Consider the following 27,101-nt stretch of genomic DNA (forward strand, 5'->3'; position numbering starts at 1 on the left):
CCTTTTGCTAGGGGTGATTAAGTAGACTGTGTGTCTCATACTACAAGGAGACTATTCTAGATGTTAAGAATTTTGTTCCTCTTGTCACAGGTTTAATACACATTATTCTTCAAAGTTATGAGCACTAAAACCACAATAATTTAAATGGAAAGAAGATAAAGCCCTGCTTCTGCCTGTAAACCCTCAAGCAGAAAAGAAGGACTTCTTCTGTGCCGGAGTCCTCACAATTATTCCCCCTGAGTAAATTATTGGTAGGTGGACAGGAGTAATTTCTTTCAGTGTGCCAGATTGAAAAACTGTAAGATCAGACAAGGCATCAACCACTATATCACTGGGTGGGTTGCAAATTGGCTCACAGAATGAACCCACAGAGTGAAAGTAGCAAACTCCAAGTCAGACTGGTGACCAGTAATGAGTGGAGTCCCACAGGGATCGGTCCTGGGTCCTCTCCCATTTTGCATCTACTTCTCAGAAGTCCAAACCAACACAAAGGGATTCTGGCTGACCAAGTTCACAGATGACTGCAAGCTGGAAGCCATTATTAACTCTCCAAGTGATGTAGACATCCTACAGAACGGCCTCTCTGAGACCAGTGACTGGTGTCAAAACCATGGCCTTAAGCTTAATGCCAAAAAATGCGTTGTCATCCCCTTTGGGAAAAACTCAGTTCCCACTAATTACCACATCAATGGGAGCCCACTGAACACTGAAGGTGTTATAAGAGATCTGGGGACACAGGTTGACAGCAACCTCTCCTTCAACCACCACATTACCACTGTGGTCAGAAAGTCCTTGTATGTGGCACATCTCATTACCAAGGGTTTTGCATTCAGGAAGAGAGAGGTCATCATCTCTCTCTCTACTCTTCCCTCATTAAGCCTGTCTAGTATAATGCCCCATTTGGCATGTACCTCACTAGACACATGCAACAGCTGGAAAGGCCACAAAAGTACCTCACGGCCTTAAACACATGTCCTACACGGACAGACTAAAAAAACACCAGCTTTACTCTGTCTCATATTGTCTACTAAGAGGCAATCTCTGCTTGACTTACAAAGCCATGTCTGACCCAGCTCTGTCAGAAATGCTACATCTAAGGAAATCCCAATCCATCCACACTACATGCTCCAGAGACCTCAACCTTATTAACACAATCAGCAGAACATGCTGGAGGGACAGGTTCATAACCCAGGGACTGCCCATGCTCTGGAATAGGCTTCCCATACATGTCAAGCAGAGCACCTCACTGGCCCTCTTCAAGAGAAATCGTGATGAGTGGATGGGAAATAGAAAATTCACCTCGGGGATCACTCCAGTGGCTCTACTTGATAGAGACACTGGGAACGAACGTAGGGCAGCACAATGCCAAGGCACTTCTATGGGCTAGGCTTGTAAAGACTCCAGGGCCATTAGCCTAGTACACACCTATGAACCTATTTACTCTAATTAATGAAAATGATGAAAATGGCACTGTTCAAAAACTGATGTCCCCCTACCTTCATACAGCTTTTAATTGCTCCCTTTTCACATTGCTGCCAGTAATTCCATATGCCTCACAGGAAGGCTTGCTTCATACATTTTCACTTGTCTTTGTACAAATGTGGGACTTCAGGTGCTTTCATCACCTTTATGCATGAAGCATAGTCCAGGATGATGATAGTACAGTTACTTCTATCACTCCTAAAGAAAGGAAAATGGCTCTGTGTACAAGACAACTAGGACATATTCCTGCATTTCCCAATCAGCATAACACAGTAGTGATTTCTTAAGTTTTCTTTCTGATTGGCTCAGCATATCAGTGTTTTTTTTTTTTTCTTTCTAATTTTGAGATTAAAGAGTCTCCCTTCAAGTCTTCGTCCTTATATATGGATTACCCTCTGTGCCACATACGTTTATGGTCACTTTTACTTGATGTGTGTAATACTATACCTGGTTACTGGCTATTCAGAGTTCTTTTGAAGAAGCAGTTTGTTTAATACATGTCTCTAACTTCAAAGACTTTGTATAACTGTATTTTCATAAGCCTCAGCTAGCACACATGGACTGTTTCTTTTTTTGAGCTTGCTATAATTTGACTGAAGTCAAGGTGTTTCTCTCCCCATAGAAGGATTTACTTTTTAGTGTACCGTATTTATATGGTAATTATCACTTTATGTTTCAACCTGAAATTTCTTCAAATACTTCAGTCTAATTATGATACCTATTTCTGCTTTTTCTGTGGACCACAACCACATGATGGATTCTAAGTGCTTCATGAACTCAACATTAAGGTACATTGGATGACAGATAAGAACTGGACTAATGGGTTCATGTACTACAGACTTTCTGAGGCTACATTCTTCATCTTATCCCTTAGTAACTAATGTCTCCCAACAAGTGTACAGAGCACACATTATTACTTGTACTTGAGTCCTTTGATCTTCCATACATTTCATTCTCCACCAAAATGTGTTGGAGATGACATTATCCTTGTATTACAAATCTTTCCATAGAAAATGTCCCTCAGAAGGAATTTGGCTAAGCACACACTATGGTTGTGGCTAACGTTATCTGTGAAACTAGGATGTATTCTTCTTACCCTCCTTATGTCAAGTTATGAGTATCTGAAAGGCTGTGGGTCATGATCTGTGCTTTGTAGCTCAGCATGCTTTAGCTATGAGGAAGTCATACAACCAAGAAAGAAGTCTTGGATGAAGTAAAAAAAAATGTTCTTTGAGGGTTGTGACGACCATGCCCTGGCCCAGCAATCAAGGAGCCTCAGTCCTCACCACTAACACCAGGGAGGTCAACTCCGAGAAGAGGAAAGGATATTTAATACACACACAGTAAAGTAAAATTTCCCTTAAGTGCACACAAAGATCACAGTCAGTCTGGAGCTGGTTGCTCCTTTGCTCACCAGGTCCCCAATAAGGCTCCCCACTAGAAAAGCTATAGAGTCCAAGTCTCAGCCTAACTGGGCAAGCTAAAACCTCCAGTACCCTCTCTGTCCAACCAGTGCTTCATGTCTCTGCCCAGGTAGCTGATACATACACACACTTTGAGAAGAGGTTATACAGCTACACAGACTTTCCTGAGAAAAGGCTGGCACAGGTTCTCCAGCTGTGCCCCTATTGCCCAGACCATACGGTAGTAATTCCTGTCACCACCCAATTAATTATCAGCTACTAAAAGACCCTTAAAAGGGTGTCCAATTATTACTGTGCAATATTATAATCCAGTGGTAGTATGACTAATCAGTCTCAAGGCTTATTGGAAGGGCTTATTACAATGAACTCTATAAATATATACTGTACTGTAAAGCATACTTTATCTCTACATAAACCAGCCACAGGTAGAAGGTTTTAAAAATATTTAATAATAAATAATTAAAACACAAGACAAAACTACTACACCACAGAGATATCTAAGAGTTCAGAGATCATACAGAAACTTAAAATAATACAGTAGTACAGGTCTGATTTCAAAGAAAAAATACCTAATTAATCTTTACTAGCTTTAACTATTCCTACAAGAAGTCACAGTGCTAAAACTTACATGTGAGCTTAGGCGAGTGCTGAGTTAGATATCCAAGATCAAAATGCTTGAAGTCTCTTGTGAGAAATAGTATTTAAACATCGCTAACAAACATGTCTGCTTGGTCCCTCCCAAATTACATTTTGTTGACGCTTAGGTTTTCCCAGGCAAACAAACTGCATTATTTAGCAATCTAACACCTGCTCCGAAACTTACAACAATAGAAGACATTTCACATATATATTCTAACAGAAACCAGAGCAGTAAAGCACCATCCACATGTAAATTCTGGTCATAAACTTTAGCCTTAAAACAATGGGCATGAAAGTTTCATCCAGACGCACTGGAGCCGAATTCTAACATGAAAGGGTCACAACATGCTTCACTGGGCCAGTAGAGTGCAATGTTGTCACATATTTTGCAGTTCCACATTTCACAGTATTCTTTTACATTCAAGAAAACATGCCTGCATTTTACATTTATTTACAAATGCCAGAATTATATATCAAATTCTGTTTGACTAGGCTGGCAGCCTTCGCCCATCTCTCCCCAGTTGTCACATCGGTGTCCTTAATCAGAGCTTGTTTACCACTACAGAAATTATAAACTCCCATTCTCTACCCATTTGAGCCAGTACTTATTTTATTAAGATTTAACAAAAAAACCTAAGCAAATATCAGAATTATTTTTCTAGTATTCTTTTTGGTACCGTGAGTATTTGGTTTCTCCTGCTTCAGTGTAAGGCAGGGGGATTGTATGATATTTCTGATTAAACTTTTTTTGACAACAAAGCATGCAGAAAGTGAGTGACCAAAACAGTATAAATGCAGACCTAATATAGGGCATCACAATGGTGTAGTGTTTAGCGTTGTTGCCTCACAGCAAGAGGCTATCCAGTTCGATTCTCTGCTGGAGTGCCTTCTGTGCGGAGTCTACATGGTCCTCCCTGTGTTTGTGTGGCTTTCCTCCAAGTGCTCCGGTTTCCTCCCACATTCCCAAGACATGCTGCAGGTGGATTGGCCATGCTAAACTGGCCATAGGGGTGTGTATGTGCATGTGTCTTCTGAGGAAGGTTGGGTACTGGGCTGGCAACACGACACCATAAAACTCTACTGCCACTTGTTCTGCAGACACCAATGATCTGCTGTGGTGACCCCTAACAGGAACAGCCAAAAGGAGAAGGAGGAGAATGTGCAGACCTAATCATATAGTCTAAAGTTATTTTTGCATAGGGATGAGCATCCTGCCATGTGAAGGGCTATTTGTGTATGTACCAATGCGCAACCACAAAGGCGAAGGAATACTTAGTCTGTTCTCTTCCACATGGTTGTACAACATTGTTATTGAGATATTTAAGTGGTTGGAGTGTGGGGTTATGTAGCATGTGGTGAATAAAAAGAGTGGTTGTACCCCACCCTATAAAACTAAATAGTTTATATTCCCATCAGCTGGTTGAGAAGTCGCTGAACTTGTAAGGGCTTTTAACTGGACCAAAATGAAGACCCTTCCTCTTCAGAGGTATTGTACTACTTGTCTGGCAGGCTTGTCTGTATGTCGTTGGGCACTTGGCCAATAGTATGAAAGTTCATATATGGAAAATTACCTGGAAGATGCGCCATCCCAGGTCACTGGGTCTTCATTATGTTAACATTTGCCTCTCTACCCTTGGACTGGCATCTTTCTCCTCCTGTTCTTCTAGCATCTTGTCATGAACAGAAAAACTGTGCCCCTAAACCCCCATAACCAGGTTGATCTTCTCTGGGTTTCCCTAGATGCTTGTGTCCAGTCTAGTTGAACTGATTGTCTCCTGCTGCCTTGGATTTTTGTGAGTCTCCCTGTGTCTGTCCCACCCTTGAGGTGAGAACAGTCTGTTTGTTAGATCTTCTGGTTATTCCCTTTTCTGGCCCTAGCTGTGGTCAAGTTTCCTCTTCTTTAGTTGCCTTCAGTAGCCTTGACTACTGTGGCCCCTTGTTACAATGGTACTCTTCCATGGTTGTGAAGGTCCTTCAGGTTACGTATTCCCCATAATTTAGCTTTCTGTCTGATCCTGGTGTGATCACCCAGCTCCTGCTGCCCTCATGTTTTTAGTACTTGGGATTCAGCCTAACCATAAAATCCTCTCAATGTCTTCCCAAAATCTCATGAATGTGTGCTGTTTCCCATCTGTCCTTTGTTGCTGAATTTCCCTGCAAGTCGGGCAGTATTTTATTATGTATTAGCTCTTAGCACTGTGTATGCCAAATCATCATCACCACTGTTCTGCACATTTAGATGTATAGTCACGAAAGCAAGCACAGTGACCAGTGCTGAGTTACTTTTAGATGTATGCTTAATGAAAGTGTGTGGGTGAAGCGACTAGTGCAGGGAATGAACATGCCTATGCATTTTATGTGTGAAGTCATGTCATGTGCCATCCCAGATACAAGGCTGTCCCTGTGTGCGGAGACTTAAGGGAAAAGATGACACATGGTGATTAGTGGAAAGGATAAACACAAACGTAGGGCCAGTTAGTTAAGGTCCTCTCTGTAGATCAGATCATACAGTAGGAATGTATCAGTTATGTTCCTTAACCTGCCTGTTTCATATTTTTGACTAAAGAAGATAGGTAGCTTTCAAGCATTTCAGTACTTAAATTTCCCTTTTGGGTGTATTCAGAATAGCAAGTAGTTTCATTGGTATTTCTTTTATTTTTACTTTAATTATGCCAACCAGAATAACTTTGTCAATCTTCATTTATAGCCTATCCTCCTTAACATTGTCATATCTGATTGGTATAGCTTGTATTGTGCTGTTTCTCTTTATGGTGTTAGTTTGTTTTTTCTAAGAAAAAGGTTGGCCAACCAACTACTGCACTTTGTTTCAGCCTGACTTTGGAAGTAAACGAAGAATCAGTAAGTAGGTGTAGAATGTAACTGCTACTTTTTTTGTAAACTGGGAGAGCATAAGCCATGATGAAAGGCTGAACTCCACCCTCACCCACCCATGTGTGTTGTTCGGAAATTCACAAGAAGTGTTACTGCCTACTTTGTACTGTAGATGAGAGAGTTTGGAGCTGCCTGCTTACAGCAGACCACCTGAAATGTCCACAGTCCCTGACAAATCATATTTTCTAAGTGTCGCATAAACCATAATAAGCCATTCATTGACCATGAAGATAAGGAAATGTGCCATTACTGTTTTGATGGAGACCTAATAGCACAGTAGGTGATAAAAAAGCTGTCAGGTGTAAAGTAACACACATTTCATCTGTTCAAAGGTTTGTGACAAAATATCAATGAAATGTTATATTACAATATTTTACATTTAAACATAGAGTTTGTTAAATAATCATTAATAATACTTGGTATACTGTGGAAGTGTTAATATAATTATCTTAGAGATTTATACTCCTTGCCTGGCTGAAATTTTGGCTTTGGATCTAGCATTTTCCCTGCCACTTAAATTCTACATATTTAATATTTATTTTCAATAACCTGGACATCATTTTGCTGTTCTTTTTGTTTTCTCTGCTGTCTGAAGTATTTTAGATATCCTCAGAGAAGAAGGAAAGGTCATGCAAGGTCTTTATGATATTGGGATCAGAGAAGAGAATTTAAGTGCAATGCTGCGATTAAATCTCCATTCCTCAGATAAAAGCTTTGCAGTAGATATTCGTCATTCAGCAATATTAGTAAGTCTTTTGGCAGTTAACTTTTTTTTATTAAAACAACAACACTTTTCAGGTAATCACTGTGGAATTACAGAGAAATATTCATTAATTGAAAGCTTACATATCTGAAGTAGTTTAAAAAGTTGTTTACCCATTCTGGCTCAATGGCTAAAGACAGGGGAAGCATGTTATGAGGAGCAATGCTCATGTGATCTTGTTAATGGCATATGCAGTAAATTAGCTATTCTTGTTCCCTCCCACCCCCCACCCCCGAGAGACTGTATATCTGTTGTCAAATAGTGAGAATAGCATTATTATGCTTAACAGGATTTGGGCTGGGACCATTTTGTTTTAGTTTAAATGCAGTGGTTTTCTACAAGCATTGTGCTTAATTGAGGTACAAACATTCTTTAAATCAGGACTGTAGTGTCAGAATTTGTTTTAACGCTTCAAGGTTGCCTGGTGTCATCAAAAGATTTATATGAAACTAGGGAAGAAAACCTTTGTACTAATTATTCTTTGTATGAGAGTACCATATTTCATTGTTTTATTGATTAAGTGTGTGCAAGCTTTAGTAGAAAGCAATTAACAGAATATTTACAGTGATAAACGATGGATGCCTTGCTAATTGCAGAAGAAATTGAAATGCGAAGAACCTTTAGAGGTGCCAAATTACTGCTATATTGGAAAACATCTGAAAATTAATAATAATTGAACAAATTTTAATTACGTATTTGCCACAGCATAATTTATAACACTACCCAGTGAAAGAAAATAAAGTTTGTTTCTTTTCCTTTACCTGAAAAATCTTTTTTTTTTCATTTAATAAGAAATCAAGTAACATCTATTTATATTTGTGTATTTACAGTAGACTTTCCAGAGCTGCAAGCATTCTGTTGACTCTGATAATGAAGGACTACTGAAGTATTACTGATAAAATTTTGGACTTGCTTATGGCTTCTTTTCTTCCTCCTTTACATTGCAGCAATTCCTCCATGGATATATTTCCACATTTCCTTGTACAATCCTATGACAAAGTTAAGTTCCAGTAGGTGGTTGTTTGGCTTCTATTGCTACTTGTTTAGGACAGCTATTACTCAGTGTGAGCCGGTTTTAGATATGTGGAGAAATATCCCTTAAAGGGAGATAGCTTTATTGATGTTAATCTGCAGTGCCTTTCATTGCAAAATGTAAAATATGTTAAGCTTGCTGTGTATTAGTTTAACATTATTATTGGCAGTGTTTAGGCTTCAAAAGGTTTAGAACAATGTTAATTTTGTGATAATTTTAGATTTTATGTTGTCCTATCTTGCCTTCGTTCTTACTGGTTGGGTTTGTAACCGATCCTCGGTTAACGACTCGGCCACACTCTAAAGCTCGAAGTCTTCCACTTGGCTCGTGGGTGAATCCCTATCCCATGATGCACTAGTGTGCTTCTCCAGATCTCGTTTGCCACAAAGCAAGTCAGAGGTCTCCATATTGGCTATGTCTAAGTCAAACTTTTTTTTCGAATATTTTTCTCTATTTGTCTCAGTCCTTTGAATATAATCTGTAATAGTTGATAGCGAGTTCAGGATAGTCTAAATTGTTAGCTTTTATGCTATATTAACCATTTTGGTTACTGCTTGTCGTTTTGGCCGTCGCTTTCTCGTAAGGCCATTCTCCCTATCCTGTTTGTTGATCTTTCAACCCACGTTTAAGGTTTAATTTTTCCCAGTTAGGGGTCATCACAGCGGAACTCCGGTCCGCTAATGATTGGCAGTTGATTTTTATGTGCCGAGTTGCCAGCCCTGACGCACAACCTTCAATGAAGGTACGCCCATTCACGCATGTCTCCACGCAGAAGACGTTCTAGCTGAGAATCGAACCGGACAGCGCCTTACTGTAAGGCGACAACGCTACCGCAGCACCACCACCACGGACTAATCTCTAAAAGTGTGATTTTACAATTTCTGCTGAACTTTTGTTGTTGTGTGTTGTGCCTGTAGCTGTCTGCCCATTTAAGTTAGAGGGCCCAGTGCCCGTTTAAGTTAAGAGGGCTAACCCCTTCCCTTTGGTGTTCAAGAAAGTGTGTCTGTTTGAGTTGGGCCATAAGCCCGTTTAAGTTAGAGGACAACAGAGTCTCCCTTCCTTCTTGTCCGTTTAAGTGTGCATGCTGATATTTTATTGTGTGCTGTGGTTAGGAATTTATGGATGTATGGATATTCATATTTTTTGTGTGCTGTACTTTTTAATTTTATATACACTTAGTACTGTTAGTGCGTGTTGTGTTTTAACATTTATATAGCTTTATTGCTTTTGTTGTTGTTGAAGTCGGAATATTACTAAGATAATGTCTAAAGAACAAAAAGAAGTCAAACCATCTGTCTTAAAAAATGCGAGAAATGTTTACAAAAGATGTTCTTGACTGGTGGACACAATGTTTTTGTCTATTGTTTTGGAGCCGTGCACCTGCAAAAATCTTGTAGTATCTGCCACTCATTCAATTCGAGAGTTTTGCTAGAAAGAAAGAACAAGTTGAATAACAGATTGTTACTACTGATAATTTCTATCATACATAGTTACAAAGAAAAGAAAATAGCTATGTATCTTAATTAAAAGGTGCATGATTTGATTATTCCCCTCACAGTTACAGTCTATGGAAAAAAGATATTAAATTTTATACAGAGAATACAGAGATACATGTCAGATATGGATACAAGGTTTAATATTTTTGTTTGAAGAGAATCTTGATGTAATCTTTTGTGCTTGAGCTTCATTTTGAACCATTTTGAACCTACAGAATTGTGGTAAAGGGAGTCTGTTTGAGAGTTTTTATGGTTTTTAATAGCTTACTAGATATAGGAGAGAAGATTATTAGAGGGGATTATATTATGAGAGAGTATAGGAGTTATGAGAGGTTAGGGGTGTATTTTATGTGGTGCAGTATTTGTTGGTGGATGGGTAAGTTGGGATGATAGATAGTTCTCTGAGCCTTGTTGTTTCAAGTTAACAAGTTGATGAGTTGATGAGTTCTGTAGGTGTTACCTGTGAAGTGAACAATATTGTGTGTAGGTTGTTTTTTGTTGTTTTTGTTTGTTTTTCTTGAGGGGTGAAAGATAGTGAGGCATAAAAAAGAGTAGAAATAAGATGGGGCGAGCAATCCTAGTTATGTTGATTGTAAGGGAGCTTTTAAAAGTGCGTTTTAACAACATTTCTAACAACATTATTTGTAGTGTTTAGGCTTCAAAAGGTTTAGAACAATGTTAACTTTGTGATAATTTTAGTTGTACATTGATCAGGGTTTTATTAACTGAGAAGGTACATTTATCATAACTTTTTTCAAGTACAGCCCTAAAGTGACTGTCACTTTAGTTCAGAGTTTTTTTTTTTTTTTTTAGTTTATGGATAGTGAAATACATATGTCATTTAGTAAACAGGGAGGAAAAATATGTTCTTAGGAGTCATTGCTGCAATGTTTTCATAACGTATAGGACTTAGCAGCAGATGGCATCCGTCTCCAGATCTACAGATTTACCTCTCCCACTAAGAATATCAGCCAGAAACAGGGCTGTAGAGGGAGAGTAGCCATCTTCATCTTCAGTTCCTTTTTGCTACAAGAGTGGGCAGACATGTTTTTGTTTGAGTCCATTGTTTACTTTCAAGCAAAGCTTCAAGATTAAGTGCAGAGTTTTAGCACTTGTCTTTTCTTATTACAATGTTCATATAATTGGAGGCTGTTTTGTTTTTCAGCAGACTTGATTATTTTAGGGACCTTTGGTGGATGATGACACTCCAGGGAAACATTGCCAAAAATTTGCTTGTAGGAGATGGATGGCCCCAAATGACTGACATTTATAGTGTTTATTTTGTCTTGGGGAAGATCATAATGGAATGTACTGTGGGCACTGTAAGACTTCTTACAAATGGCACTGCTCAGAATTTTAGTTTTGTAGCGCATAGTAAATTACTGGTGTTGGTACAAGAGATGTTTGCATAACAGATTAGTCTTCTGCCAGATCTGAACACATGAGACGACTATTCCTTGTGAAAACATAAGAATTTTTCAGAGAACTGAAGCAGCATGTTAATGAGGCAGTTGGCATGTTGAAAGTAAGTTACCATAAAGAGCATGCTAGTCATGCATACATATGAGAGTTCTTGTTTGGAATGGCTTAATTATTTTTGTTCTTTGCCCTGGTGCTAACCCATTTTGTTGCCCCAGTTGTCCTAACATTTTTAACAGCAGACAATAACACAGTTATTACAGTTGAAGGCAAAACATCAGAGATTTTAGTATGTATGCTGTAGCTAGACACCTGTTCCCAGATGTGTGAGGAAATTGTTAACTTTCCTCAGGAGTATCCTAGAGCATTCCCCATCACAATTAGCATATACCCTACAGTTTCACAGCATTTTAGAAGCTTCCCATTATATAGGCATGTACTCCAACTCTGTTACTGCAACTAAACTTCAAAAAGACTGGCTGAAATCACCACAGGAAAAACTTTTATTAATGAGATTTTGCAGCAAAGTAGACCCATATATATATATATATATATATATATATATATATATATATATATATATATATATATATATATATACATACACACACACACACACACACACACACATACACACACACGTGTGTGTATATATATATATATATATATATATATATATATATATATATATATATATATGTATACATATTTGGCACTGTTCCTGATTTTTTGGTAAATCACTGAAGATTATAGGAAGTCAATGCTACAAATTAGAGTTCAGTACTTACTGTTCAATAAATGCATGCTGATGTAAAACCTGTTGTCAAATTAATTTTTAAGTGAATTAGAGCAATATTGATATTTTATTTTATATTGTAGCTTGTGAAATCAGATATAAATTAATACATTGTATGTTTTTGCAAACTGTGCGTATAATGCTGATTGGTCTGTAGTTTCTGGAATCTGAAGTAGGGCCTATGGAGGGTTATAACGATAGCCATTTTCTGTGACTCAGGAACATGCCTTTTTGGCTATGCTTAAACTGGACAATTTTACAAGGGGTTCATAAATTGTATGCCTGTTGCTGTCAGATAAGCAGACAGTTATATCATTGAGGCCCATAGGATGTATTTTAAGCTTTGAAAAGTGCAGTTAAGACATATTCTAGAATAGTTGAGGGGGGACTGAAGAATTTGTAGAACTTCAATAATTGTTTTGGCAGAGCAGTAGTTACGTCAACTAGCACCCTATGCAACCTCCTAGTTGGTGCCCTCTCCTTTGAGTTACAGAGATAAGGACCAAGAAAAGTCCTCTGAACGAAAAACTATTACATTTTTGCATTATAGCTCTATCTGTCTTCAACACCTTTAAGAAGCTGTAGCAAAGAAATACACTAGCTTTGTTCTAAATTTCCTAACACACAGATGCCCACACAGACATGCACACTCTGTAAGCAAGTTACTCTAATGGCTGAAATCGCAGTCACAGCTTCTTAAATAGCTATGGATACTGGTGTCATGTGCAACTGTCCAACAAAAACTGATTGCATCACTGACTTTCAGGGACTACTTGGCACATCTTCTACAGTGCTGCTTGTGTCCTGTCCCCCTCTTTGTCCCACCCAGGCTATGACTTTGATTTCTAGTGTGAGATTGGCACAAGTGTATTTGCAAGTATATTAAGCTGCATATTTAGGGTAATAGTGGAGCAATAAGTTATGTATTTCTGTGTGTAATTTCTTAATCATTTGATGCAATTAAAGAAGGATTTATGATGATCTTTGATTGTGGACGTTAATTTGAATTTGTGTTTCACTGTGACCTTCCTTACGGTAACTTTCATTAAAAATGGCAAGACAAATCCAGGAAAGCTAGAGTTTTTACTGTGGGATACCTTAAGGACCTCTATTACGGGAGGTTTAAGGTATCCCATAGTTAAAATTTTAGTCCAGATGCTTTTTTTTTTTCAGTTTTTTCTGAATGTTTTGTCTTTGAGACTTTTTTACCCTTTGGTTTGGACTTTATGGTAACTTTCAGATTTTTGACAGTCTTTAATAATACCATGTTCAGTCCTAGCTCTGTCTCACATATTCTCTTGTCATCTGCATGCATTGTTAATGGTATCACATGCAAATATAACATTATGGTACCAGCACTGTAATGTACTACTGTTTGTGTAATTGTGGGTGTTAAAACTGAAGGTGACATTCTGTCAGTTGTGCTCTGATGTACATTTCTGCATGCTAATTTCTAACCTTATAACTTGCTTTACAGAAGCTGTGGGGCACAAAAATGTAGTGAAGAAATAAAAGTATTGTTAGGGGTGTAGTAAGCTTATGGTGATCCAAATTTCTAATTTCATTTCTTTTGGCCGTTTAAAGTTTTTGTAATTTTACTTTCAAGAGAGGTGATTGTCAGCAGTGGCGGTCTGTTCAGGCAGCAGTCTGTGATTCATGCAAATCAATCATTGATATGACTAATTTGGGGAGACACTGTGTGTGTGTGTGTGTGTGTGTGTGTGTGTGTGTGTGTGTGTGTGTGTGTGTGTGTGTGTGTGTGTATATAAGAAGTTGGAATAAATTACTGTAGTCTTGTTACTTTCAGTTTCTTCATTAACCATCAGAGGTGTACACAGAAGGTGGATGTCTTTTTGGGGTAAAGTATGAGGAGACATACTGCATGTAAAAAGATGGGGGTGATTACATATTCACTGTTGAATAAAATTATATGACTTGTCGGGGAAAGGGGATGTATGTGTCCAACAGTAGCAAGTTAAAATATGTTGCTGTGACCATTATGTTTTTTATTATCTTCTCAGTGAGACATTTGACGTATATAGAATGTAAGACCATTATTTGGAAAATGGGTGACGTATTACATCAAATTGCAGTTACATGATCACTTCTGAATGAGTATTATGTTTTTTCCCAGGACAGTGTTTGTCAAAGAACAACATGTCCATTATATTTATTTAAACGTGATTTTTTTTTAAGGTCAAAGATAGTGTACCCATTCATAAGGGGCGCATTCCACTTGGACAGTAGGTGTGTTTTCTACCCAGATATTTTATTGTAAGCCGCTAAAGACTTTCTTTTCACCTGCTTTCCATTAAAACCTTTGAGGTTATAATTGCATATTCAGAATTATGTAGCTGAATACATTGGTACGAGAAAAGTTCATAATGAAATTATAGAGAAGAGACTTTCCAAGATGTCTGCACACTGATCAGCAGCTTAATGTCAGCTCTTCCAGTGTGAAAAAAAGAAACTGAAAAGACAAGGGCCAGAAACTCTGTCACTGGCTAGTAAGTACACTGCCTGGATGCCAGCAAAGAAGAAACTAAGAGGAACTGAAAAAATCAACCAAAAAGGTGAATGAAGGGAAAACACTGACTGGAAAGAATCCTGCAGCTGTTCAGCAAAACGCAGTTCAGGCTGTAGCTTCGGTGCAAGAGATGGCTTCCAGTAACCTAGAGAAAAAAAAAGTCAAATTTGGTCAGAGCTGACTAAAGTAAATGAAGTGCTGAAGGAGAATATCAACCCAGATAACAAAAAGGCTGGTAATATTGAGGCTTTAAACAGGTATTCAGATGAGCTGAGAAAACTGCAAAAATCATTGGTCAAAATGAAGAATAGGCTGGCTGAGTATGAGGCTGCTTAAGAATAGATGTTTCAAAAAATGGTGGAATTAGAGGAATGAGCATGTATGGAAAATCTGAGATATTCTGCTGTATCAACGAAACTTGAAAGAATGCACTATTAACATTATGATGTCACAAATAAGCAACTGGGCTGGTATTCCAGAGCAGGAACTGGTAATTGAAAGAGCACATTGTGTGTACCCTCCAGACCTGGGTATGAGAAAGCAGAAAAGACCTGTAGTAGTAAAGATGGAAACTTACCAGCAAATAGAAGTGATCCTGTCAGAACTGTGGCAAAGGGCAAAATATTAAAAGTTTGAGACAGTAGAGTCTTTGTGGAAAATGGTTATTCACTGCATACCAGAAAAATGAGAACTTTATCAGCAATCAAGGAATGTCAGGAAGTAGGAGTGATATTCAAAGTGCTGTATCCAGCTCTCTTCAGAATATTTTTCTTGAAGGATCAAAGTCATGTTTTGATGCAGAACAGGCTAAGGAGGAAAATCAAAATTTATCCAACAAAAAGTGAGCCATTAAGCAGGAGGGGACTTTGTTTCTCATTATTCTGATAATAAAGCACAAGGAGAGACTTGCCAGTGAAACCTTTTTCATTGTTCAAAGTGAAAATGCTTGAGAGAGAGAGAGAGAGAGAGAGAGAAACGCACATTAATTGACTAGCAGAATCTGGGGTATATTGGAATTGAACTGGCATCTGGATTTGGGAGATGGAGCTGAATAGGAAGAAGACCAGCAACTAGGACATTGATCAATAAATATGAGATTTCAAAGCATCAGTCACATTTATGAAATACATCTGTATAAGAAAAAATGGAAGGAGAGGACTTGTGTTGACTTTGTTAAACTTGGGGAACAATGTCATAAATGTTTGGAAGGAGACTGAGGGGAGAGAGAGAGAGAGAGAGAGAGAGAGAGAGAAGGAGGAAGCTACTACAAGATAGAGCAAAATCCTTAAAAGGTAAGACACCCTTGATCACTATAAGTAAAAAACTAAGAGCTCTCATAAAATCATCCAAAGCAAATTTTGAGAGAAAAATAGCTAAAGACTCGAAAGACAATCATAAGGCCTTCTTTAGCTATGTTAGAAACCTGGGAGGAAACTCCCAGATATGCTCAGAACTAGTTCAAAATGATGTGAAGATTACTGATCCTACAGACATTGCCAACATACTGGCTGACAGGTTCAGTGCAAACTTCTCCCCCCCCAAAAGGAGAGATATCTATACCAAGCGATTGCAGCCCCCAAACATCTCCAACGCCCAAGTGAGAACTGCTCTCCAAAGCAAAAACACAGCATCCATGGGACCTGATGGTGTCCCCGGCTGTGTGCTCCACTTAACTCAATGAGGAATTAAACCCACAGCTAGGACAGCTGTTTAATCATAGTCTTACCTCTGGATACGTACTCCAGGAGTGGCGACTGCAACTGTGGTCCCACTTCACAAAGGCGGTGCCTCCACCGACCCTGGAAATTACCGCCCATTAGCTTGACAAGCCTTATCTGCAAAGCCATGGAGAGGATCATAATGGACCTCATAAATAAAGACATAGGGAATTTGCAGACTTTGGATCCATCCCAGTTTGGCTTTGTCAAAGGCAGATCATGCCTTCTAAACTTGGTTGACTTTTTCAAACAGTCACCAAAGCCATTGATGAGGAAAGGCAGTCCATACAGCCTACCTCGATCTGGCGAAGGCCTTTGATACAATACCCCACTCGGGTATCATTGAAAAACTCATCAGCTTAAATGTTAACCCATACATCATAAGATGGGTTGCAAACTGGCTGAGTGACAGAACCCACAGGGTCAGAGTTGCTGGCGCCATGTCAGACTCAAAGCCTGTCACAAGTGGTGTACCACAGGGCTCAGTCCTGGGCCCACTCTTGTTTGGCATCTACTTTTCCAAGTACAAGCAAACACAGGAGGGTTATGGCTGACAAAGTTTGCAGATGACTGCAAACTGGGCCATAGTAAAACACATCTGACACAGATATCCTTCAGAAGGGTCTCACAGAAACGGATAACTGGTGCCAGAGCCATGGCCTAAAGTTAAATGCCAAAAATGCATAGTCATACCCTTCGGGAAAAACAAGGTTACCCCTAGCTACCAAATAGGTGGCAATCCACTGAGTACAGAAGAAGTTATCAGGGACCTGGGGACCCAGGTTGATAGTAGTCTGTCATTCGACACCCATGTAGCTAAAGTAGTTAGGAAGACCTTCTACATTGCCCACCTTATCATGAAGGGATTCTCATCTAGATCAAGGGAGGTCATAGTCTCCCTATACTCATCACTCATCAGACCAATGATTGAGTACAATGCCCCATTCGAATGTATCTGACCCGACACTTGCAGCAGCTGGAGAGGCCACAAAAGTTCCTCACCAAAAGGATAAAGGGTCTCAAACATCTGTCCTATGCTGCCCGACTGAAAGAACTCCAGCTCTATTCAGTCGCCATCATTGCTCAGAGGTGACCTTTGCCTAACATACAAGGCCATGTCAAACCCAGATTTGATGAATATGCTTCACCTCAAAAATCTAGATCCGTCAGAGCCACAAGGGCGGAGACTTAAACCTCGACACGCTATTAATAGGACGTGCTGGAGGGATAGATTCATCACCCAAAGACTCCCTATGCTGTGGAATAAAATCCCGGTATATGTGAGGCAGAGCACCTCGCTGGCCTTGTTCAAGAGAAATCTTGACCAATGGATGGGAGATCGCAGATATACCCCAGGGATTACCTCAGTGTCACTGCTCAACAGAGGCACAGCAAAATAATGGGTATAGTTCCCCATACTAAAGGGGTGGCGTAAGCCACAAAACTATGGGCTAGGCTTGTAAATGCCCTCGGGCAGATAGCCTAGTATGAACCTATGAACCTATGAACCTATAAAAAGGTAACTGTAAGTAATTTTGCTCTTAGTGTTCCTAGAAAGCTTTTCATGATATAAATTGCATTTTTATAGTTAAGCATTTTTAGTTCTTTTATTTGATAGAGATACTAAAGTAAACAGACATATTTTTTCTTTCTTCTTTTATAGTATTAATGAATGTAGGCATTGTGATTCAAAAAGAGAATAAATAGCTACAAAAAACATAATAGGCTGTAATCTTAGGTTGTTGAGGTGGTGGGTGCATCATAATATATGTAGAGATGCCGTTTTCTTTTATGTGTGCATAGGTGAATGGTTTTAAGACCTTTGTCTATTACCAAATTTAAACTGGAAAGAAGTAAATAAGAGAGTACTGAATATAATGAAAATATTTCCTTTAGCAATACATTTTCAGCTTTTCTAGAGAAGCCTGCAGCTGAGGACTACATTTTATATCTCTTAGGTTTTCATGGAGACAAGCTAATTATAGGGCAATAAAAAGCCAGAATACTAGTTTCTTCAAAGCTAAGAGTTAATGTTTTCTGAAAACATGCAAGTTGTTTTTTTTTCACATCAGGGAGGGGGATAAAGATAAAAAGAGCAGTCTCCATTTCGCAGATGCACAGGCAATATGTGTATTAACATGGATAACCTCAGTTTTAGGTTAATTAATGCATGTTTGTTGCTTTTTGGGATAATTGGATAATAGGATGGTTAAACTTCATTAACTGAAGATGTGCATAGGTTTGGGCATCTGTATTAAGTTAACAGGTTATGGGGTTGTTCTTGGGGGAGTGATTTTTTGATTTTTAAATCAAAGAGTCTTGTAAATTGTGATGTAGGTTCCAATGCTGATGATAAAAACAGTTGTAAAGGTTCAACCTGCCAAGTATTAGTGAATGCATGTATCATGAAAACTGGAAATAGACATTTTAAAAAACTGATATGTACTAGGTTGGAATAATGACGTCTTATCATAATGGCAGCACTTTCAATATTAACTTGGAATCTGAATCACCTCACAGGTATAAACAAAAAGGAAAGAATATTTAATTATGTTAAGAAATACAGAATGCAAATGGCAGTGCTATAGGACATATTTGGAATGAATTTACAATCTAACCTATATTATAAGACAAAAAAATGCCTCTAACAATTCTCCTATATATAAGACCCTACATGATCTCAAATGTTTCAACCCTATTCAATTTAAAACTGAACTAAATGCCTGCAACTGGAACCTACTAAAGACACTTCCTCTTGAAGAAGCTGTTCTATACTTTAACACCACATTCCTAACAATTCTAGATAATCACGCACCAAAACGTTCCATCCGAATTAAATCTAAACCTGCCCCCTGGCTATCTAAAGATACAAGACAAAAAATGTTACTTAGGAACAAATCTTGGAGAAAATGGCAAACCAGCAAATCTCCCATAGACCAACAGACCTTTAGGCACCTAAGAAACAGTACCAAAAAAGCTATCTTCTCTGATAAAAAGAGTTATTATAGTAATCTCCAGCAAGCAAATCACAATAACCCTCAAAAATTCTGGTCAACCCTAAACAGACTTCTTCACCCTGGACAGACTACCACCCCGTCCCCTTCCGGGTCTGAAAAGAATTCCTCCCTTGATACTGCCAATACTTTCAACTCATTCTTTATTGATACTATTAATTCCTTGGCCTCCCATCTCTACTGACAACACTAGCATCCCTGACCTTGCATCCTTCAAACTACCAACCTTTAGGCTACAACCCATCTCCACTACCTTTATACAGAAATGTATCCACAAACTCAAACCATGCACCTCGGCAGACCAGCTTCCATCTGAATTCCTTCAAAAAGCAGCCTCTGAAATTGCCTATCCCATATCCATCCTTATTAATAGAACTGTAAATGAAGCAACCATACCTGACATATGGAAAATCTCTCACATCATACCCTTACATAAAGGAGGTAACTCCTATGAATATTCTAATTATAGGCCCATAGCTCTCTTGTCCCCACTCGCAATAATCATGGAAAAATGTGTTCACCATCAGTTAATGAACCACTTAATAACAAATAACATTCTTACTAACTGTCAACATGGCTTTAGGCCTTTTCATAGCACAACGACCGCTCTCCTCTCCTTTACAGACTTTATTAACAAGAATCGCAATAATAACATCCTGTCTTCAGCTCTCTTTATTGACCTGTCCAAAGCCTTTGACATGGTCAACCACTCTCTCCTCTTAAAAATTCTCGAATCTCTATCCTTAGAATCTAAGGTTGTCCACTGGTTTAGTTCCTATCTCACTAACAGGAAACAGGCCGTCCTCTGGGATAACAAACTCTCATCTCTTCTCCCAATTTCACTTGGGGTACCCCAAGGCTCTATTCTCGGACCCCTTCTTTTCTCCCTCTTTATAAATGACTTACAAGTAGCTATTCCCCAAGCTACATGCATACAATACGCTGATGACGCCACACTAATTTGCTCTGCTAAATCCATTTCTGAACTTCAAACTAATACCCAAACTGTATTTTCCAAAGTTGAAACATGGTTCTTAAAACGTTGCCTACTCCTAAACGCAAAAAAAAACAAACTCTTACTCTTCAGGCCTACTACCAGATCCCCTACATTAGACTTCACTATCTTATCTAATAATGGAACCGTTATATCACCTGACCCTACTACCAAACTGCTAGGTGTCACGATTGACAACAATCTTTCCTTTGACTGTCATATCAACAGTACCATTAAATCTGTAAACAGGAAACTTGGCTCTCTCTATAGAATTAAAACTTTCTTAACCTCCCCAGCCAAAGTTACTCTTGCTCACTCTCACCTTATTTCCACTCTTCTCGATGCTTCACCAATCTATACTAACCTCAAGAAAAACAATCTCTCCAAACTGTCTACCACTTACAATAATATAGCTAGATTTGTTACTGGTAAGCATTTCAGAACTCACCACTGTCTGAATCTGCAGCAACTTAACTGGCTTGAACTGACAAACATGTTGCTTCTTTCCCAACTCACGTTTGTCCAAAGAGCTTTCTACCAACCTCATAACACACCTGTACTTTCTAACCTCTTAACCCCTTATTCTAATCTGAACTCACTCCGCTCATCAAACAAACTGCTAGTCACCTTAACCAAATCTAATAACCTAGCTGGCTTCCCTCTTCTCGAATTCCATTGGTAAACACTGGAATCAACTTCCTACGAACTTACCTCCATTGCATCTACTGTTCTGTTTAAACAAAAACTTAGAATCTACCTTAAAAGCCACTGGATGTGCCCCTGCTCTAATCCTGATTAAAAGTTAATTTCCTTAGTTAACCCTCTTTTACTCTCCATATTCTTTGTGCCTCCTGCTTTCTCCTTAGCTCTCTTTCTCTACCGTGATAATGGACTTCTCCCCTATATCTTTCCTCTATATGGCTATGACTCTTTTCCAGATAGTTTATATCTTTTATAAATCTGCTCTCTCTTTCTATCGTTGTTTCTCTTTCCTTGGTCTTACACTTTCTCTTCTTGGTTTTAAAATATTTAATAAGCCTTAACATGTTGCTATTTACATTGTCTAGGAATTTAAAGTCCTATTCTTTTGGTAATAATGTTCATTGTCTACGTCCTACCAGAATGTAATCTGTTATTTTTGCTCATGTTGTATCTCTTTTGTCTATATGTGGAGCTTTTCTCCCCGGGCCTCTGCTGAAAATGGAAATATATCCAGTTAGACTAGCCCGGTTAACAAATGTAAAATAAAATAAAATAAATAAATAAATAAACTGAGCATGTGAATTCTATATACAGAGGATTTCATTATGGATATTCAGTAGAATATCAGGGATAAAGGAAAAGAGGTATACTTGTATTAATTGCTAGAAGAGCTCCAATATTGGTGAGGGAGGGAGGGGAAAAAGTAATAATGGTGGATTTGTGGTATTAAAGGGCTATGGGCAATGGATGAGGATTACGTGGGCATGTATTTATATTCCACCTAAAACTGCTGTTATGGAGTTTAAAAATTAGGAGAGATTATCAGCTTTCAATAGGGAATAATAACTACAGATGAGGACTGGAATTCTATTTGCAGCAGTGGGGATGTATCTGGGGTTCTAGAAGGAGAAATGTGACAAAAGAGGGTAGATTAGAGAAAGAAGCTATTGTGATATCGTACTACTAATGTATAATCTTCTACCTTTTCAGCCACTTACTGCTATTTATTTTACTCTCTTGTGTCCTTCCGTAATAGTCTTATCTTTCTAATAATAATCAACTTTCTCTCCATGTTCTTAATTTTCTAACTGCTCATTACTCCTCCTCATCATGTCATTTTATTCTTGTGTCTGTTTTGGCAGCAGAATACTCTATTTCTCACTTCTATATATTATTAGAAATATAGTCACTATATAGAATAACTATGTATTAGTTTATCTGAAATACACTATCCACTTCTGCAGTGCATCTTCTACTTTCAGTACATATTGTATTGTTGATCGTACTGTATCCTAGAAATTTCTGTAAATGTATTTCAGTCCGTTTGTATTTTTATCTGTTTCAGGGATTTTTTTCCCCTTTTATATAATTACTTATCAGCTATTGTAAAAATATGTTTGTGTGTTTTTGTGGAGCTTTTCTCACCAGCTTATTGTAAAATATTGAATCTGTTGTGGAGCTTTTCTTTGTATATAATTACTCATCAACTACTATTCAACTATTTTTGAATCTGTTGTGGACCATTTCTCCTTGGCCTCCACTGAAAATGGGTCATTGGCTTAGTTGGACTTTCCCAGTTACCGAAGGACAAATAAATAAATTTTTGAAACTATTTGGTATGGAAGACATGAATTCAGTTGTAGGAACCTGGAGAGAATTTACATATTATTCACCAAGGTATAGTCACTGGGCTGGAATAGACAGAAATTATATTTCACAAGAACATGTGCATTTAATTGAGCACTTTGACACACATACAATAACTGTTTCAGATCATGTGCCAATAATTACTAAGATAAAAATGCCGGGTAATGAAGTAAAGATGAGACACTGCTGCGCCCCCACCTACCTTTTAAAAAGAGGAATTTAAGGAATGATTAGTGGACATTATTCATGAGTTCTTAGGGAATATAGAAAGTACTCCAGAAGTTATAGCTAGTGACTGGGACAAAATGAAAGTGGAGTTTAAAAATAGAGTAGAAATAAAAGAGAGCGATATGGTTAAAAAGTAAGAAGAATTATTTAGAGGAGTTGACAAAGGTTAAACTATTGAATGAGGGGAATCTCATAGAACAAGAGGCACAATTGCAGAGTGCTAAAGGGAAATAAGGGAGTACCTGGATAAAGTGCATGAGTTTAGAAATATTTCAGTTTTTTTTTTCTTAATATTAACTCCAGAGCACAAACATTTTGGCACAACAACTTTTTCAACAGAAAGTAGAAAAGATTCTTGCCAAACTTAGGGAAACCATAACAAGAAAAATTACCAGAGATCTTGTAGAGGTATTAGAGATATTTTGTGAAAATTTGTATAAAGCAGTGGAGTGCGAATATCAGGAAAAAGCACAAATGAAAGTATTTATGGAAGAGTTAAATATGCCAAGGTTAGAGTTAGATGAGGCTCAACAATTAACAGCTAAGATGTGAGGCATTGAGATAAAAACAATGATGTATAACCACTTACAGGAAAGTCTCCAAGAATAGATGTTATTCCGGTGGAAGTTTGGAGCTAGGGGGAGAGAAAGGGATAAACATCCAGAAGGCTTTGTTGAACAATGTTTTAAAAGGAGGGGAAGCACCAGCAACCTAGAAAAAGCTGTAGTGACTGTAATACCCAAGGTCAGTAAAGACCCATCAGTTCCAGCTTCATATAAGCCCATTGCAATTTTAAACCATGACTGTAAAATGTTTATGTCTATAATGGCTAAAGGAATGGCTAAGGTATTGCCAAAATTGATAGATATAGATCAGTGTGGTTTTGTGGAGTGGAGGCAAACAATAATTTTATTAATAAAACAATGATGATCCAGAGAAAAGCAGAATATTAGAAAAAAATACTGTTGTTGATGGGTCTTGATGCAAAGAAAGCATTCAACAGAGTAAGCTGGGCTTTTGAGTAGGGCAATGGAAGCATTTTCATTTCCTGATACAATGATAAGGTTAATTAAGAGAATATATGAGGGATCAGAAGCAGAAATCAAAGTGAGAAGCCTCTTTTCTGATAAGTTTTGTCAAACTTGCATTATGTTTTGAACTATTGCGAAAGAAAATGACTGATTCATAAACTCAGGGATTTAATTGGTATGGTGTTCAAGAAGAGTTGGTTTTATTTTCAGATTATTATTTTGTACCTGATAAAACCAGAAAACAATATCTCAGTGTTGTGGAACATTCTGAGATGGATTCTGGTTTTTATGGGACTTAAAATTGATGAAGATAAAACAAAGGATCTGATATCAGTTTTCATTCTGTCCTCAACTGCTGATCCCGTCCCTGAATCAGACTTGGCCATTGCTAAAGCTCGTGGCAACCAAAAAACTCTGGAGCTTCTTACTTGTCTATAATGCACCAACTCTAAGTGCCCTCAGATCATGTTTGCTGCTTTTCACGAAAGATATGGTTGACCATAGCTCTCAAGTGTTTTTCAGATAAGTGTTATAATTATTCTTTAAATCTTGATATTTTCTAATTTGTCTTAAATTCTGTGCAGTTTCTATCCCTTACCATGTCTCAAACTGTCATACAGTACGTACTTCTTAAAATAATGTTAGTATTTCCTTTCTGCACTTGGTGTAGCCCTTTATTGCCATTACTGGTAGATCTGATCTTATCCATGTCACTGTTCCTCACTCTTGGGTCTTAGATCCGACATCGGATCCAAGCTGGCACTTTACAGACAGCTTCGAGGCTTGAGCTTCTCCCACTCGCATGATCCCTTGCTGCCCTCTAACCCTCCAGATCTCGATTGCTGATTTTCAGCTACAGACATAGGTTTCTTGGCTCAGCTCCTGTTGTGGGATAATTAGTTTATTTTTGTCTTTTTTTGGCTAGAGTTTCTTGTAGTGTAGTTAGTTAAAGTTATCTGGATTTAGGATTCCAGTTATCTATCCCTCCCCCTCCCGGTTCATTGTGTTCATTTGGTTCTGTTTTGCTGCCCTTTTCTGTGACAGTATTAGTATAGTTTTTTTTCCTCCTTTAGTGTCATTGCCTTTTATAGTTTTTTGGCTCTTTATTTAGCATCTGTGTGCGTGTTTCAGCTTGCTTTCTCTGGTCTGATCTTGGCTTGTTTTCTCGGTTGTCAGTGTGTCCCTTAGGCTTTGGTGCTGTGGCAGATAAGCCAGTTAGATTCAAACTGTTGGAAAATGTCGGTCTCTGATTCACATGAGGAGTGCCTTTACTGTTTTGGTGCTGACCACCTGGTGGTTGAATGTGACATCTGTGCCACATTTAACACCAGCGCCTTAATCGAGCACAGAAACAAACTCTTGTTAAAAGAGTTTGCTCAAGGGGGTCCCCTTGGCTCAGTCCCCTACCAAGTCTGGACCCTCCGAACACAAACAGAGGCCCCCCTCTGTCTTCATGGTCTTCTTCTGTTAAGAAAATGAGACTCTCTGATCCCAGTGTCTCGGATCTGACCAGAGTCTCTTCTCGCTCGGATCTGGTTCTTTCGGCTCCTAAGACGATGCAGGATCATGGATACAGAGATTCGACTCCTAAGCCTCCATATCTAAGGTCTTGGGACTTGACCCTGGGATCCGAGGCCTTCAGATCCTGCAGTTACCGGATCAGTCATGTATCTGGCTCCCTCTGATCCAGAACATGGGGGATCCAGGCCTTCGGAGCCTACCTTGTCTTCAGATCTGGGATCAGTGTCTGATCCCAGGCCTTCGGATCCTACCTTGTCTTCAGATCCGGGATCGGTGTCTGATCCCCATATTGTTATCGAGGACTTCGGCTCGAGGCTGTTCCCTTCTGTATCCAAGCGTAGAAGCCACTCTTTAGAGGGCAGGGCCGCAGGATCCAGGCAATCATCCCCAGCTAGATTCTCCGCCTCCTCCAGATCTCCAGAAGTTTGCTCCCCCAGGATATGGACAGTGTGATGAGGTCCTTTCTTAAAGCTCAGATTGAGCTGGGGCTTCTTCTGTTCCCTGCCCATCCGGCCTGGGGGGGGGGGCATTCCCCCTCCCCCTCCTTGGTTTCTCCTCATCTGACCAGAGTGGTTTCGGACTTCCTGGCCCTGGATCATACAAAGGAGAACAGGGATTTCTGGGGGCCCTTCTACCACTACCCCGTCAGAGACCCTGACTCCTCCTGCTTGGCCTCCCCCCATGCAGGTGGAGTCCTGGACCCGAGCTGTCACCCTGGAGTCCTTGGGTGGTGGTTCTGACCGGTCCCTTCCCCTTGGCATTTCAGCCCTCAATAGCTCAAGGCTGGTATTATCCAGAGGGCCAGAAGTTCTGCCCTGCTCTGGTCCATCCCTCCAGGTTGGCCTTCTTGCTGGGAGCTCAGACTGAGCATCGTCTAGTCCCTTGGTTTTCCAGGTTGTAGAGCAGACTTTTTCCTCCCAGAGGGTTTCCTCCCTGGCCTTCCAGGGGCCTTCCCAGCCCCATTCTGTGAATTTTCCCCATACTGTCCCTGGTCAGCCCTCTCGAACTAGGCTTCAGGTGGGAGCCATCCCTCTCGGGGTCCCCCTCTCTTCTGAGTCCTCTCCCAAGTCCCACTGGGAGGAGGTTCCTCAGAAGAGATCATGTAAGAGGAGACACTTAGACTTCCCTGCCGAGTCTCTCACCAAGGATACGGACCTCAGTGAAGGGGACGGGTCCCCAGGTCTTCGTCTGAGGATATCTCCTTTGGGGACTTTCTGGAAATCCTTAAGCTTAAGGGAGATTGGTCTCCCCTCCCCATCCTTGGAGGAGTCATTTTTTCTGAAGGCTTTTGGAACAGGACCATCTTCCTCTTGGGTGTTCCCTCTGATGGATGAGCTTGTTGGCATGGAAGGAACCCAATACTGTGGATCCTGTCCCCAAGCGAGCTGACAATTTCCTTATCCCCCCTCCTGACAAACAATTTGGTCCAAAGGAGTGCCCATCAATGCTATAGTGCTGGCCACAACCACAAAGAAGGAACTGGTGGAACAGAGCATGTTTGTCCATCCACCCAACCTAGAGTCCCAGGCGATTGACGGGCATGGAAAGCGGGTGTTTGCCTTGGCTACCTTTGGGATGTGGGTGCTTAATTATCTGGCACATTTTACCTGACTTCAAAAGGACCTGGTCATGGAACTTAGCAAGTCACTTTCTGAGGTACACCCTGCTGGGGAACTAAGTAAAGTGTCCCTCTAACTGTCCACTCTTTCTTCTTTAGCAAATTCATCGATGTGGCTGATTGCCAACGTTACAGAAACAGCCTTTCATGCAGCCGG

General features: G+C 39.3%; 1 protein-coding gene across 2 annotated transcripts in view; it reads left to right on the top strand.

Annotated features, from left to right (window-relative positions):
- UGGT2 (UDP-glucose glycoprotein glucosyltransferase 2) overlaps positions 1 to 27,101 on the top strand; it is a 4,352,373-nt gene that overhangs the window by 1,133,545 nt on the left and 3,191,727 nt on the right. For both annotated transcript variants that reach the window (XM_044072987.1, XM_044072988.1), the window contains exon 13: positions 7,033 to 7,183. In XM_044072987.1, coding sequence (XP_043928922.1) covers positions 7,033 to 7,183 — 151 coding nt within the window. The remainder of the gene's footprint in view (positions 1 to 7,032; positions 7,184 to 27,101) is intronic.

Source organism: Protopterus annectens, chromosome 5.part1 (assembly GCF_019279795.1).
Source record: "Protopterus annectens isolate FY-2018-M chromosome 5.part1, PAN1.0, whole genome shotgun sequence".
In the NCBI taxonomy this organism is placed as follows: Eukaryota; Metazoa; Chordata; order Ceratodontiformes; family Protopteridae; genus Protopterus; species Protopterus annectens.